The sequence below is a fragment of the Talaromyces amestolkiae genome (assembly GCF_001896365.1).
Source record: "Talaromyces amestolkiae strain CIB chromosome Unknown scaffold3.1, whole genome shotgun sequence".
Taxonomy (NCBI): Eukaryota; Fungi; Ascomycota; class Eurotiomycetes; order Eurotiales; family Trichocomaceae; genus Talaromyces; species Talaromyces amestolkiae.
In genome coordinates this window covers 1,210,343-1,226,043 of record NW_024468039.1, presented here as the reverse complement: position 1 = coordinate 1,226,043, position 15,701 = coordinate 1,210,343, and the positions used below count along the sequence as shown (strand labels likewise).

The 15,701-nt window shown below is 48.0% G+C and overlaps 7 protein-coding genes across 7 annotated transcripts; 3 read left to right on the top strand and 4 right to left on the bottom strand.

The window, feature by feature from the left end:
- Positions 1–1,057: 1,057 nt before the first annotated feature.
- On the bottom strand, positions 1,058–3,078 carry BHQ10_002451 (uncharacterized protein; the record flags this gene model as incomplete). Its single annotated transcript, XM_040874599.1, has 3 exons — positions 1,058–1,565; positions 1,621–1,847; positions 1,900–3,078. 3 exons carry the CDS (start codon positions 3,076–3,078, stop codon positions 1,058–1,060), a joined length of 1,914 nt encoding a protein of 637 aa, XP_040730956.1.
- Positions 3,079–3,918: 840 nt separating this feature from the next.
- On the top strand, positions 3,919–5,172 carry BHQ10_002450 (uncharacterized protein; the record flags this gene model as incomplete). The annotated part of the gene is made up of 1 exon (XM_040874598.1): positions 3,919–5,172. One exon carries the CDS (start codon positions 3,919–3,921, stop codon positions 5,170–5,172), a length of 1,254 nt encoding a protein of 417 aa, XP_040730955.1.
- A 141-nt stretch (positions 5,173–5,313) lies between these two features.
- Positions 5,314–6,376, bottom strand: BHQ10_002449 (uncharacterized protein; the record flags this gene model as incomplete). Its single annotated transcript, XM_040874596.1, has 2 exons — positions 5,314–6,248; positions 6,310–6,376. The coding sequence occupies 2 exons, from the start codon at positions 6,374–6,376 to the stop codon at positions 5,314–5,316; spliced, it is 1,002 nt and encodes a 333-aa protein (XP_040730954.1).
- A 557-nt stretch (positions 6,377–6,933) lies between these two features.
- Positions 6,934–8,645, top strand: BHQ10_002448 (uncharacterized protein; the record flags this gene model as incomplete). The annotated part of the gene is made up of 2 exons (XM_040874595.1): positions 6,934–7,429; positions 7,480–8,645. 2 exons carry the CDS (start codon positions 6,934–6,936, stop codon positions 8,643–8,645), a joined length of 1,662 nt encoding a protein of 553 aa, XP_040730953.1.
- Positions 8,646–9,304: 659 nt separating this feature from the next.
- Positions 9,305–10,097, bottom strand: BHQ10_002447 (uncharacterized protein; the record flags this gene model as incomplete). Its single annotated transcript, XM_040874594.1, has 3 exons — positions 9,305–9,602; positions 9,679–9,844; positions 10,094–10,097. 3 exons carry the CDS (start codon positions 10,095–10,097, stop codon positions 9,305–9,307), a joined length of 468 nt encoding a protein of 155 aa, XP_040730952.1.
- Positions 10,098–10,697: 600 nt separating this feature from the next.
- Positions 10,698–11,720, top strand: BHQ10_002446 (uncharacterized protein; the record flags this gene model as incomplete). Its single annotated transcript, XM_040874593.1, has 1 exon — positions 10,698–11,720. The coding sequence occupies one exon, from the start codon at positions 10,698–10,700 to the stop codon at positions 11,718–11,720; it is 1,023 nt and encodes a 340-aa protein (XP_040730951.1).
- Positions 11,721–11,878: 158 nt separating this feature from the next.
- BHQ10_002445 (uncharacterized protein) lies at positions 11,879–13,951 on the bottom strand (the record flags this gene model as incomplete). The annotated part of the gene is made up of 8 exons (XM_040874592.1): positions 11,879–12,202; positions 12,261–12,971; positions 13,023–13,118; positions 13,178–13,331; positions 13,381–13,571; positions 13,633–13,774; positions 13,835–13,845; positions 13,931–13,951. 8 exons carry the CDS (start codon positions 13,949–13,951, stop codon positions 11,879–11,881), a joined length of 1,650 nt encoding a protein of 549 aa, XP_040730950.1.
- Between the last annotated feature and the right edge of the window lie 1,750 nt (positions 13,952–15,701).

Sequence of the window (15,701 nt, the reverse complement as noted above, 5' to 3'; positions counted from 1 at the left end):
CTTGTACATAGAAATCATAAATCAATCTACTTCATCGACTTGAATATCGAAAGACTCAACAAGCAACACCGACTCAACACACCTCCACGCTAATCCCGCGATAAGCGACTAACCCATGCAAGCCCGCACTATGCCATACATGAACCACCGTCCACTAGTCCCGTTACGTGTGCCACTGCATGGATTTACTTATTTAGCCTGATTAGCGCTGCTCACGTAGGTGCGCGATTTTAATAGAGCAGTGATATAGATGCAGCTAGGCCTAGTTGGATCGGGCGCGGGATGCACAGTACATACGTAGTACATAACTGCGGGAAGGTTTGTGCATCGGTTAGGGTCGGGCATGAGGGGTGGGATTATGGTTTACATAGTAATGGGACTGGATTTTTGTGTTTTGTATAAAATGTTGTTATAAGATTGTGTTTCGGTATAATCAAGCTTGTCACTCAACTGGAAGTCATTCATTGTCATCGTCATAGTCAGTCTGATTGAAGGTGAACGATGATGAGTGAGGCTGGCCGTGTCGGCAATCGGCACAGTATTGATACGAGCAATACAGTCAATACGTGGTCATAAATACTGGAAGATCGGTTAAATTACAATGATGTAATCCCTTCAGCTCCTTCTGAATAGCTTCTTGGTCTGATGTCATTATGTTCCTACTACACAGTGGACTATGTTTTTACGTGAATTAAACAAGATGGACTCTGTCGATGATAATGAGTAGCTTGTCAGTTTTATGGGTATGGATAGAATGGATACCGAATTCGGACCGTATGATCCTCGATATTTACTAGAGTAAGTATTCGTTGCCTCGATGATGAGTACATACGGATGCCGGGCATGTCGCTGCATGGGAGTAACCGTTGCGTAGGACATGATATGGTCTGTATGAAGGGCTAGACCCTTGAGCCGTGTAGGTAGGATTGTCCAACGACGGTTACGATGCATGGAATGTGAGAATGCGACCTTGGATCTCTGTACATGCCGGATAGGGTTGGGCCGAGCACGTGGCTACGATGATCTTCCATCTATCACTATCTAACATCGAGCTATATTAATCGCTCCATCCTATCTTGACCCGATACATAAGCAACTCCATAAACCGCCCCTCGGTGACGTTCGCATCTTCAATGCCGTCGTCAATTTGAGTACCGTTTCCCTCGACAATGGCGTTGGTTGCACTTCTCCCATTGCGATTCTGACTCATCTCCTTGGTGCTGCTACTCAACGATGACCCCGTGGCCGAACCAATGCCGCCAAAGAAATGCTCAAAATTCATAAAGTTTTTCCTGTGCGGAGTGTGGTTTGTAGAGTAAGCAGGTTGACCTGCCGTTGTGGGAGGGGGAGCAGCAGAAACGAGCGGACGGCAGGTATTAATAATCGATCTATAGAGACTGTAAATGCGAGTAGCGAGCGGGTTGTTGTCTGTCGACGTTCCAATGATGCGCACGGATATGAACCTCGCAAAGTCTTCTAGAAGTTTAAGATCTGTTACGTCGCGGGTGCGCATGATGTTGTAGGAGAGGACGCATAACGGAGAAATAGAGTAGAGAAGGGCATCCCTGTATATTGAACCCGTTAGATTTATGGTTCGACGGGCTGAAATGAAAGACTAACCAGCTCAAATCAATCATCTCGAGTTTCTGCTCATTCCTGGTCAAATCTCGCAAAGACTCAAAGCACTTTCGAGCACAATCCACTGCTACTCGTTGTAATAGACTGCTCTTGGCTACGTCGGTTGACGTCTGCAGTAGTATCGTCTGAGTTGCATACCCTCTGAAACGGAGATGGTCTAAATCATGAACGAATACATCAGATACGCTGGCAGGGCTTTCAACTTCCCACTGTTGACGCCACTGTCAGTACGAGAGTTTTGAATTGATGGGAAGAACTTACAGTGTCAAGACGCTCCCATAGTTTGTTCAATTCGTTATGCAAAGGCTCAAGATCCGTCCAGTGCATTTTCTTGCCCGAGTCACTTGTAAGAAATGATATCAACCCCTGGATATGCGTAAGATCTAGACTCAATTGAATGAACTGGAGACTCCAGTCGATCCCATCGTCTAATGGAATTCGAGAAAATTGAGGCGGTATAGCTGATTTCGGTAACAATGGGGGACGACGCAGAAGTAAACTCATTGACCGATCTAGCTGATAACACCACACAATACATGCTTCGCGATCTTCATTTGATATTTGCCCATCAACTTGAAAAGCGTCGTAGCCCAGACCGACGAAGGTCCGTGACGCAGCGATCATCATGCTCCATGCCTCGGGCACATTCCCAAAAAGTTGAAGGATCACTACACCCATACATTGTGCCCGTAGCATATGCAACGACGGCGGAGTACGGAGACTAATCTGATCCAATTTCGATAAGACGTCATGGAACTTCCGTCTCTTGATCAATTCGATATGTTCCCGTATCCCGCCCGGAAGCTCTTCTTGTCGATCAAGTAACATAGCAGCCTGGAAATTTAGGATGATCTTGTATGGTAATGTCTTTGATTCATTCTGCATCTTGCCGTCAAGCAGCTCCATACTTATCGTTTCCGTTGACCGAGACGTCGCAAGCGTCGAGTTGGACCAGTGAAAACTCGATATGAGAGGATGTGGTGCTGCGAGGACATTAATTATGTCGCTGGGCGTCAAGTCGTACGAACTCTTGTCGTACGCTGCATCGGCACGGCTGCCGACGCTCCAGTCTTGGTGTGATCGGGCTTTACTGAACTCGTCCAACGCGGCAAGTATTTTAGTCAAGGCCACGCGTTGCATAACCGGGATACTGAGCTGTAGTTCCCCTACTGAAGATGCTGCATCCGTATGCGTTGGCTCAACACGTGCAGAAGATGACGAGCTCATACCATTTATACTGGCTTGAGCCGAGGTATGAAAGACTGGCGGCTGTGGTACTTGAGTCACGAAATCCTCCCAAATGTCGATGATCTGGTCTAATCTTTTTCTCGCCAGATCATTACCCCTATCGTCTCCTTCATTTGAACGCCCCGTTTCCCGCTCAGGAACAGTAGGAGCATCAGGTAGATCCTCATCCAGCCCCGAGAGATCATGAACCATATTCTCAAGATAATGCATACGTTCTGTCAACATGCGTATTCTCTCGTTCCTTTAAGCACTGTTAGACTGAACAGTTACTTTCCTGAATGACGGAAGTGATGACTTGCGGGTTCGTTTTACGTGATCTGGTCTTGCTTCGTAGACGAGCGCAGACTGTATTGGCCGAAACACAGTTTTTGCAGGGATCTAGTCTGTCGCATCTAATCTGTATAGTAGAAGTGTGCAAGGTTAGTCAATCACTCGTACACTGATTGTAATACTTGGTAAAAGATTTCTACCTTTCTAGAATGGCATCGGTCACACTGTGCAAGACAATCAAGTTAATATATATTCCAGTATTCTTCTGCGCCGACTATACACCACATATGGGCCTATACTAACCGCAGTCTGCACGGACGCCGGAGCTCCTGAGTTCTCAGCCATATTTCAGGCTCAATCTATTAGAATCCTCTTTTCCTTGGGGTGAGGTATACAAGAATAACTTCACTCGGACGAACCTCAGAAGGACGGAAAGTTCGGGTTCCTAGCGCGTAGCTTACAAGCCAATAAGTGGACGGAGTTCAGGCTCACTAAGCCGAGTTGGTCATGATGCACAGACCATCGGATGCGTCGATTTCCGTCGGGACAATTATCACGATAGCTTCAACAAGGCGTCAACAAAAAGAAAAAGGGTATTTGTACATATATAAGCTTAGTTTTTCTATTCTCTAATGTGATGATTACAGCCAGTCTCTTATAATACGTTTGATCAGGAGCAAAACACTCACAAAACCAAATTGCTTATTCTAATTTCAGTAATTTCCTATTCGGGACGAGCCGACAAGCCCTAACTTCGCGAAAATGAGCTCCAACACCAAAACCATTTTGATACTCGGAGGCTCCTACGCCGGTGTGGGTACGGCACACTACATTCTCAAACATGTTCTTCCTTCTCTACCCGAAAAAGACGACTATCGTGTTGCCCTCGTCAGCGATTCCTCGCATTTCCTCTGTCGACCTGCCTCTGTACGCGCACTCGTTTCCGAAGATGCCTTTCCGGGAAACAAACGCCTTTTTGTGCCGCTGAGTGAAGCGTTTGAGCGATATGCAAGTACTTCGATGACTGTGTACCATGGTACTGTGGCCAAGCTTGACCATCTCACCCGCACAGTCACGGCTATCCCAGCGGAGGCAGGCAAAGCTGAGATAAAACTTGAGTATCATGCTCTCATTATCGCCACTGGAGTATCAACCCAGTCTCCTCTAATGGGGCTTTCGGGTGATCACCAGAACACAATCGAGGCATGGACCTCATTTCGAAAGAAGGTCTCGACGGCCAAGAGCATTGTCATTACCGGTGGAGGTGCTACCGGCGTGGAAACAGCTGGCGAATTGGGTCAATATTTAAACGGTAATGTCAGTGGAAAGCCAAAGGTGACAATCAACCTCGTCACAAAAAGCAATCAGTTGCTTTCCTACCTCCCACTTTCACTTGCGCAAAAAGCAGAAGAGCAGTTGTCCAAGCTCGGTGTATCCGTTATCAAGAATCGGGTGGTCGAGAAGGTGGTTTCGGTCGATGCTGATGCAGTCAATGGTGCAGGCCAAAGTCTTGAGCGACTCACTGATGCAGTGATTGTACACCTGGACCATGATCAGACCCTTCAAGCAGACTTATACATCCCAGCGACTGGTGTGTCGCCAAACACCAGTTTCTTGAATGGTCAACTACTTGACGACGAGGGGTATGTCATTGTCCATCCTTCATCACTCAAAGTGGAAAGTGCTGGGCCTCGTGTCTATGCCCTTGGCCATGTGTGCTCGTCGAACCCACGCGCAATCCACGCTATCATGAAACAGGTTCCAGTCGCTGGGGAGAACTTGAAGCGGGACCTTCTTGCTGCCGAAAACTCGAATCAAACTCACGACGCGGCTTACCGCGCGTACGAGCCGGAGTCAAAAGTCACTCAATTGGTGGTCATCGGGAAGAAAGGTGTCGGAATGTTCTCTGGGTGGAGAGTGCCGAGTTTCTTCGTTTGGTTGATCAAGGGCAGAGATTACTGGGTTGATATGACACCGCCTATGTGGAATGGGAAAGCTTTTGCAAAGGCGATCTGACCCAAATTGCTTCCTTTGATATCCGAATTTTAGCTTCAAAATGAAATCGTAATATAACTTTTGTCTATGTACATTCATAAATCGTATGGGTATAACCCATGCTAAATACTAATAAACCATGCCAGTCAAAGAAGACCTGTTCTAATCTTCATGAGTAACAGCCATATCGAGAACTTCCACCCTTCCACGCCCACGCGTCTCACTAGTCACAAACTCACTCAAGCCTTTAAAAGCACCAGGCTCGGCAAAGCCAACGGTTTCCCATTCCTCGCCGACAATCTCTTGCGACTCTACCGACTCGATAAAGCTCAAGATCTTTTCCTTCACGTTGGAAGGCGCCTTTGGGGCCGCTTCCTGATCCTCGGCTTCATCTTCGTCTTCCGAGTCTTGATGTTTCTTGCCTTTGCCTTTTTGACCCTTTTTGTTGCCGCCTTTGGATGGCTTGCCTTCTTCCTTTGGTGCGCCTCCCGCCGACGCAGCGCCTTTGACGGATTGTTTCAACAGCGATACGGGACATGTCACTCGCAAACGCATGCGAGCACGCATCACTGGAATGGGTTGCCAAGCGATAAGAGCCTTCATTGCTTCGAGCGCTTGACTCTTTGCTGACTTGGTTGTCGACACGCCCTTCCACAATGGCTTCCGAGGTTCTCCAGGTGTCGCACCATGTTCCGGTGTTTCCTCGCCGTTTTGTTGCTGCTGCTGTCCACTCGTCGCACTTAACTGATCCAGCGCCTTCTCAATCATCGTCGGGGTATATACTCGCTTCGTGGTAGGATCGACAAGCCGTCCAGACACAATATCCACAACTTCCTTCTGGATTCTCTCAAGTATATCCTTGCGCTCGCGCTCTCCGACTTGCACTTCTCCCTTGCGCAGAATCTCCTGAATGATCTCATCTTGTGAAACACCGGCACCGAACGATTTGGCTAGATCTGCTGATGGAGCGGTTTGGGCTTTTTGCACGGAGAGGAAGACGGTATGGATTTGAAGGACATTGTCGATATCTTTCTCGACGCCGGAGCGGTATTCTAGGAGTTTGTTTTTATAGCATGCTAGTTCGAAGCGCTTTTTGCCTGTGTTGTTCTAGAGTTAGCAATGGCGTTGGCGGAACAAAAGTCGAAATGTTCTTCGTACCTTTTTTTAACTTCACGATAGATACGTTTGTGAACTTGATCTGATTCGAGGGCTGATTAATAGGCATTTTGAAAATTGTTCGACTTCCGTACACCTATGACTGGTATAGTCAGAACTTTGTGAGAATGGTATGGAATACTTATCTAAAAAATGACGCCAGTGGGGTAAAGTTAGGCCACTTGGTGCCTGAGAAAACAGGTGCAGAAAGCCGTATAGTCACGTGTCATGCTGGTCAGGTGCCTGCCAAGTCTTCTCCTGCCTAAAGCAGAATCGGGGTTGCCTGGAGAACGGAGCAGCGACGATAGCGGCAGTTCCTGTGGTTGGCTGCCTTGGTGGACTATCCCCGCCGGGCTTAGCGCCGAACAGGTATCGCATCACCATCGAACCAAGGTACTCCCAGTCGTGTGGTCATCCACCTCCCCATCTTCCCCAACTCCATCTCCTCATCTTCATCCCAACTCAATCCTTACAGAGAGCTGTACAGTATTTGAGATTTATCTCTTGACTTCTGTGAATCTCATACAACCTATATTCTGTAAATCAAACCCGATTTCACTGTCTATCGCTGAGTCACCGCTGATAACGACGTCATTACTCTAGGTTCGAACTGCTCGTGCTGCCAACATGAGAGGTTTGGCTACCACGCTCCTCATAGGAGCTGCAGCAGCTTTTTCTCCTGCTCAGCAAGTTCTCAAAGCCCCGGAGCATGTTGAGAAAACCCACAAGACCTCCTCTCCCTCGCTAGCCGAGTCTATCGCCCAGCCTCTCCATGAGCTCAACGAAGAGCTCAAGTCGTTGACCCACGACGCCGAGGAGGTCTGGGAACAAGTTTCCAATATGTTCCCAGGTGCTCTAGATAATGTTCCTTTCTTTTCTTCACCCAAGAAGCACACTCGTCGCCCTGACTCACACTGGGACCACATCGTTCGCGGTGCCGATGTCCAGAACATCTGGGTTGAGAACGCCAATGGCGAGAAGGAACGTGAAGTCGGCGGTAGACTCGAAGCCTTTGACCTTCGTGTCAAGTCTGTTGACCCCAGCTCGCTCGGAATTGACCCCGACGTCAAGCAGTACAGTGGTTACCTTGACGACAACGAGAACGATAAGCATTTGTTCTACTGTACGTGCACACCATCATACCTTCCAAATCTATCGTACTGACCATATCAGGGTTCTTTGAGTCCCGGAATGACCCCAAGACTGACCCCGTCGTCCTCTGGTTGAACGGCGGTCCAGGATGCTCTTCCTTGACCGGTCTTTTCTTTGAGCTCGGTCCCAGCTCTATCGGCAAGAACATCAAGCCCATCTACAATCCCTACTCCTGGAACTCCAACGCCTCCGTTATCTTCCTTGACCAGCCCGTCAATGTCGGTTTCTCCTACAGCGGCAGTTCTGTCAGCGAAACGAGCGCTGCTGCAAAGGATGTCTATGCTCTTCTTACTCTTTTCTTCAAGCAATTCCCTGAATACGCTACCCAGGACTTCCACATTGCTGGTGAATCCTACGCTGGCCATTACATTCCTTCATTTGCTTCTGAGATTCTCTCCCACAAGAAGCGCAACATCAACTTGAAGTCTGTCTTGATCGGAAACGGTCTCACTGATGGCCTCACTCAGTACGAATACTACCGCCCAATGGCTTGCGGTGATGGTGGCTACCCTGCCGTCCTTGACGAGAGCACTTGCCGATCTATGGACAATGCTCTCGGTCGCTGCCAGTCCATGATTCAATCTTGCTACGACAGCGAAAGTGCTTGGACTTGCGTTCCTGCCTCTATCTACTGCAACAACGCCCTTTTGGCTCCTTACCAGCGCACGGGCCAGAACGTCTACGATGTCCGCAAGCCTTGCGAGGACAGCAGCCTCTGCTACGCTGATCTTGAGTTCGTCAGCACCTACCTCAACCAGGCCGAAGTCTTGAAAGCTGTTGGAGCGGAAGTTGACAGCTTCGACTCTTGCAACTTTGACATCAACCGAAACTTCCTTTTCAAGGGTGATTGGATGAAGCCTTTCCACAAGCTCGTTCCCGGTATCCTCGACGAAATCCCTGTCCTCATCTACGCTGGTGATGCCGACTTCATCTGCAACTGGCTCGGCAACAAGGCCTGGTCTGATGCTCTTGAGTGGAGCGGTCACGAGAAATATGCCGCCACCGAGCTTGAAGACCTCGAGATCGTCGATAATAAGCACAAGGGCAAGAAGATTGGTCAGGTCAAGTCTTCCGGTAACCTCACCTTCATGCGTCTGTTTGGCGGTGGCCACATGGTCCCCTACGACCAGCCTGAGGCCAGTCTCGAGTTCTTCAACCGCTGGATCGGCGGTGAGTGGACTCAGTAAGCGAGCCGTGTCTCGTTTTATCACTCTGGACATTCGTCCTACGATTTATATAGCTAGCATGTTTTCCTTCACGTCTTTGCACTTGGTGAACTGGTTCTGATTTCAAATACGTATATGTTTGCAATCTGTCTTGGAACATAGACTGGATATTGTCAGGTTGCAGTAAACGCAGATTATCGTTCGCGATGTTTCTTTTACCGTGTAAAGACCAAAACAATATATCTCTTCAATGACTTCTTTCTCTTTATCTAGTAATTCTGTTGAAAGATCGTAATAATTGATCAATCGTAAAATTGAGAGGGACAACAATGGCTCAAACGCTATTTGCCAGCAGCACAGTGAACTTGTAACCGTCCAAATCCATCACCTACAATAGGCACCCATGGCCAGTCAAATCAATTCTACGTTTTCGAAGGTAAGTAATTTTAGTTATTTTATTTGTGGTGTTCCAAATCACATGTAAACACCGAGAAGCCTTGGCCTTTTAAAAGTTTTATATCATGATAAATTTGCCATTTGTTTGACCCCCCGCAGAGCAACATACAACCAAGAACAAAACACCGCACATGAAGAGGGAGAAACACGATGCAAAAGTACTGTAAAAAATATGGAATCCTTTTTTGTATTGTAAAACTCCGGGTTTCGTCTCCATAATTCGTTTAGCCCTTCTTCTTGCTGACACCGACGGTGCGGCCACGGCGACCAGTGGTCTTGGTGTGTTGACCACGGACACGGAGACCCCAGTAGTGACGGAGACCACGGTGAGAGCGGATCTTCTTCAGGCGCTCGAGATCCTCACGGAGCTTGGAGTCGACACCGTTGGAGATGACCTGAGAGTCCTTGCCGTCGGTGATGTCGCGCTGTCTGTTGAGGAACCAGGCAGGAATCTTGTACTGGGTGGGGTTCTGGATGATGGTGACGATACGCTCGAGTTCTTCGGAGGTGATATCACCAGCACTGTCCATCAAAACCTATCAGCAAATGTCCCTTTCAACCGCCTAAAAGTTATGAAGTTGTAGCGAAAAAAACGTACCGCTTGCTGAGGTCAACATCGGCCTTCTTGCAGACCAAGTTGGAGTAACGACGACCAACACCCTTGATCTTGGTCAAGGCGTACATGATTTTCTGTTTGCCATCGACGTTGGTGTTGAGCAAACGGATAATGTACTGGAAGTTCGACTTCTCGCCGGATACGAGCGCTGTAATTGAACAAAAGTCAGCACCACATTTTCCCTATATTTTCCACATATCCCATCTTGATATGAGTGCCGATGCTTTGAGATTCTCATCCCCCCCATCTTTTCATGCCTTCATCCTCGCGACAATCAATGAACTGATTTTTTCTCCCCCCTCCTCCCCGACCACCATCCACCATCCATCTCCTCTCAAGCACAACTCTCACATCTCATATCAAGCCGAATATAATAAAGGAAAGGTTGAACACGTACACATGATGGGCAATGGCGCTCCGCGGTGTTGATGCGAAATTGTCGACGGCTAGGTGCGAAGGAGAGGAAAGACAGAGGAACTTAGAGGTGGTGGACTTAGCTTGTGGGATGTAGTGCGGACTAGCCGAGTTAGGTATGGTGCGTGAAAGGGCTTCGCTTGAAAGGCGCTACTGCCTGTTGGAGTTAAGCGATCACGTGTGGGGCCGGATTGAGTTAGTTTGTTGTACTCCATATAGGTTGTGAGTCTCGCTGTTTCTTGGTTTATGAATTAATAGGAGGACAAAACAAGTGGAAGAATATTGAGAAGAACCTAATTTCTCTGATCGTGTGGTAGGACTTCTGTTGCTGATTGAGTTTTGCGGATACGTTTACTGAAGTCTTGCTGACTGCACGTGACCTCCGTTCGGCAAAGAGTAGAGTAAGCTAAAGGCCCAAAGCGGACTAGCTGCATAGCAACCAGAGGTACAAGAGTTCAAACAGCTGCGATATAAGGCTCAAAGAACCCCGGACTCTCGCAAAAGATGCTTGCTATCACTCATACGCGACATTGATTTATCTTGCGAATTCCTGTAATGCATATCCAAACCTCAGAATTGTCAACAAAATGAATGCGCAGCTCTCCTCCGCCCTCGACGGGCTCGAAAACAAACTCAACTCTCTATTGACATCTCTCACCACCCCAGCTGCCACAGGAGCCCCCGCTGCAGCAATCGCACTCCTTGAAGCCGACGATGTCGTCTCTTCCGCTCTAGATACCTTACGAATCCACCAAGCGAACTATGCCAAAATCCTACACTTGCGCACCGAAGCACAAAACCTCGAAGAGCGGATAAAGACTATTGTACGCGATATCTCGGGCGCCGGGAAGGAAATTGCTCAAGCCACAGGGGAGAATGACGACGATGACTACGAGATGGATACGGACGATGAGGATGAAGACAATGAGTCTGACACAGATACAGAGAGTGAGAACGGAGACACAATCGGCCAGCAAAAGAGACCCCAAAAGGGAAGAAAGAAAGAAGTAGATTACAAACTCCTTCTAGAGTTTGCGCGCAGAATCAGCAAATACAACATTCAAGCAGCGGCGGATGCCACAAGTGGAGTTTTGGGGACGACAGGCTCGACGACAAAGAAACTACAAGAGAAGCAACTCGAAGATGCGAAGATGATCGATGCCAACGGTCTAGCTGAGCAGGAACAACAGCAGCAGCAGCCGGGCGGAGAACAGGAAGAAGTTACAGTTGGAACCGTGACAAAGGAAGCTACAAGCTGGCTCGAAGAGTCGGCCGATGCAGATCGGCAGTACTTTATGATTCCGTATCCGAACGAAGATCGTATACGTATGGGATTGATGGGTCAGTTGCAGGTGGCTGCAGTGGATGGAAATGCTGATCCGGAGAAAGAGGCGGAGCGTATGGTGCAGGAGGCTGAGGGTATTGCGGGTGTTGCGAGTGGTCCGGCGGACGTGCAGCCTCGGCCCCAGACGCTTGCTGATGAGGCTGGGATGGCCGCTATGAATGCCGGAGCACATGCTGTCGCGAGACCTGCAGCGAAGCCGGCGGCGCCTGCTCAGCCTAGACCGACGCTGGATTTGGATCTTTATGATCCTGAAGATGATGATTGATGTTTCAATGTATTTCGCGCAAGATGCCTTTTGAATGATACCAATTTATGACCTTTTTAAAGCTAAAAGAAATGATTATTTGCCTAAACATATTTGCATTTATACGTGCATCGGATATATCTGCCTTCAAAGACAGCGACTCTTCCAAGTCTCTACTCCTAAATATCACTCATCTGGTGCACGCTCGACTTTGCAGTCCACTTCCTACACTGCTTTCCCCAGAAATAAAACACAATTCCAAAGGAACACCACAAGACGTGAAGACACATATTCAACATGATTGGTGAGAGAAACCCGCTCATGTCAATCCAATTAGTGATGAATTCACTGAAACCATAACCCCACAGATTCTTGTTAATTGTAATGTTCACGAAGAGAGACCCGGCGACGGGTTTGTAACTGTCGACAGCATATGTGCTAGCAATGGCGGGGAGGGCAGCGACTTGGATACCGGAACAGGTGTAGCCGATGATGACAATGATCTGTATTCCTTATTAGCAAACGAGGCGGGCTCCTGATCACCATAGATGAAGTACTCACCCTCCAATCCCAGCTATGCTGATAACCGAATGCAACGATAAAATTTCCCAAAATCGCTATCAGGACGTATGGAATCATAGCAGGCAAACGCATCTCCGGCTCACGAACTCCGTTATTCTTGCGTGTTGCGCGCATAGATATCCAATCCGACAAAGGTCCATTCGTCGCCAAACCGATAAGAGCACCGATGAAAACCGCAAAGTTGGTAAAGCCGATAGACTGACTGGACCAATTGTACGGTGGTGCAGCGAATACTTGACTTTGAGTCAAATTCACCGTCAAATACACCGAGGCAGACCATGAAACGACAAAGGCTGCGAATTCGACGATGGGGAAGAAATGGAGTTTCCACGGAATCCACAGCGTGATGGCCATTGTCTTAACGGGTTCAGGAGAAAGCTTCCAGAAGTGAAACTGGGATTTGGCTGGGGAGCCACGATGTAGCCATTCATCCACGGGTTCGGCCTCATTCTTGGTGCTTTCGATCTCGGTAGGCTGGGTTATCTCGCCCTTCGGGTTAGGAGGCGTTTGTAGCTCTGTTGATGTGGGAGTCACAGTATCCGCCTCCAGCGGCTGGTCTCGATGCCACTTGGTTTCCGGGAAAAAGAATATCAAAAGGATAATCAGAACTGCAAACAAGGCTACATTGAGCCACCAGAAATTTTGCATTCCAACATGATAAGCCATTGAACCTGAGATGATTGGGCCGACCTAATTTCTTAGCCACGTCCAGAATTCTTTAAAAAAGTTGGGGGTACTCACCATTAGCGAACCGAAGTAAAATGTAAAATAGAGCGTGTTATATGCTCCTCGGTCATGGAGAAATAGAGTGTCCGCAATGACTTGAGGTTGAAGAGACTGTACACACAGTCAGATGCACGGTTGAAGATCACTTATTGCGAAGAATGCTTTCCCACCTCAGAAGGGCCGGCTCCGATACCATTCAGGATACAAGCACCCATGAAGCTCGAGTATGTGGTCGCTTTGGCTCGCCAGATCATCGAAGCTAGACAGATCAGAGATGAAAAGATTGCTACCGGACGTCTTCCGATGGTTTGGGCCATGGGAACCCTGCAATTTCATTAGCTGACTTGCAAAACCCAGGAAGCCAGTGACTTACCAAATAAAGTTACTGAATCCGAGAACTAGGATACACACTCCTGTAAACCGTACAACCGAAGGCAAATCACTATGGAACGCTTCAATGAGCTCCCCAAACATTGGCGCAAGAGCAAGAGGTCCTAGTCCTTGTGCAAAACTAAGGGTGGTCGACAGCGCAATAATGGCGAACTTCCAGCGTCGGTTCCAGTTCTAATCCACATGAGTGTCAGTCGCCTTTGAATATTTATGAAAAGGGAGGCGTACGACATACCAGAGGGTCATGCTTCTCATTGGATGGCTGTGGCACAAGAACCTGCTTGGAGTTGATGGAAGATTTGACGAAATGATGGGACCCAACATCTGTCATAATCTCCGTTCCGGGGTAGATCTTCGTGTGAAGCTCCTCCTCGAGGCTGGAAAGCTTAGTCAATAAAAGCGTCATCTTTGGGTATGATTTCCTGAATAGGACTTACTGGTGAAGCGCCTAAATATGCGAGATCTGGAGTTAGCGGACTTGCAGCATTTCAATGTTGGATGATTTAACAAATGTGTATCTGAGGGGTACTTACACCATCATGATTTGTCCCCATTCTGGAGGGCGAGGTGTGTTTGATACAATCTGAGATCGACAAAGAGCTCAGGGTGTAGTGGTACTCTTCAAATAAAATGCATACAGAGTGATTATAACAGCTAGAGTCCAGCTAGAGGGGGGTCATGTTCGGGAGTGACATGGCGGAGGACGGACGTAGTATTTATCACCTCACAAAGGCGAGCGACAAGAAAAAGCGTAATATATTTGTCGAATATAGGCTATACTGGTACGGACATGCATGTCCGTTCTGTTAGTGATAGGCCTCAATCAGCGGACTACGATTGGTAGTAGTGATAGCCCCCGTAACTATGTGATAGGACTATACCCCAAAATCGGTCCACTTTTTCTCCTCGTTCCCTCATTTCTTCCCCGGACCCGCACTTTTGTTGCGTAGCCCTCACCCCCGCGGTCAATAAGATGGCTGCTCGGTGAAGCTTACATATTTATTTGCTGCCTAAGCGTCAGGGATTCCAGACGGCTTGCCCCAAGCCACGAATCTCGGCTAGAAGAATCGGCATTTCTCGACTCGTAGCCTGTATTTTCAAGCGAGGCTCACCGATGTACCGAGCTTCACTTGTCCAATCATTGTTGCTTTTTTGACCGTTCATCAATGCATCGACCTGTTTCATCCCGAAACCGATCTCGGTCGGCTAAAACAAGAATTACCCTTTATCCAATCGACTCGGAGATGATTCTTCATTGGTAGCTGATTCAGTTAGACCTTTTGCGCATCGTGATGACCCCAGATTTTGATGGTAGATACACCACAGTGCATCTCCCGGTTGAGGTTTTGAACTTTCGGGAAATGCACTGAGAAAACTTATTTCTTCCCTGCTGTCGGAAAATCAAGTTGTTGCTCTTTGTGTGGCGTCGGATAATGGACTTCGGAGAGCTAATTGCATTAAGCAGCTGGAAGTCTTTGTTCTCGCATGAAAAGATGAATCTTAAGAGGTTACAAATCAAAATGAAAATGACCGAGTTTTGTTATCAAAGAGTCATGGCAAGCGACTTCTATTCAGATGGTTCCCCAGGTAGAACCAATTTCCCCGAACATGGCACCTCTGCGGACACAGGAGGCACAGACGAGTTGAAAGTCAAATAAATTGTTTGCGCACTGTATTAAGGAGAAATTTACATATGGTAAGCTCCTTAGGTTTCCTGCAGAGGAGGGCAGGACCTCCCCAAACAGACATCTGTCACGCGCAGTCCCTTACTTCCCTTTTTGGGACATCGCGAAGAACTTCACCTCGAAGTGCAACACAACATGCAGAAGTTCTTATTTTCTTCCGTTCCTCTTCCCTGTATGCTAGCTTTTATGGATTATTCGTCTTGATTGTACGAATTGATTCGGCTCCTACAACGTTTTCGCGCGGCAATAATAATCCACCAGACTTCAAATGGGTGTCCACATTCGCCCACGGCCGTACTTTCCAGCAATCCCCACGATTCCGCCATGCGGTCTTTGACAAAGATTCGCTTCTGAAGTGTGTTACAAGGCCATCCAGTGATGCTTGACAGTCGTCACATTATTGGTCCGGGTTTCACATTCATGAATGTCCATGTCCGAGAGCTCCTGGCCACAATGAAAGAACCTCCCGGAGATGACAATCCAGCAATGGGAAAAGTGGACGGCAAAACCAATTGCATCTGAATAATCATCATCGCCTTTGCCGGAGCTGGTTCCATCCTTTCGAGTCATTCAACAAACTTTCTGTGCTACGGATCTGACGTCAAACCTTGTCGGCTTT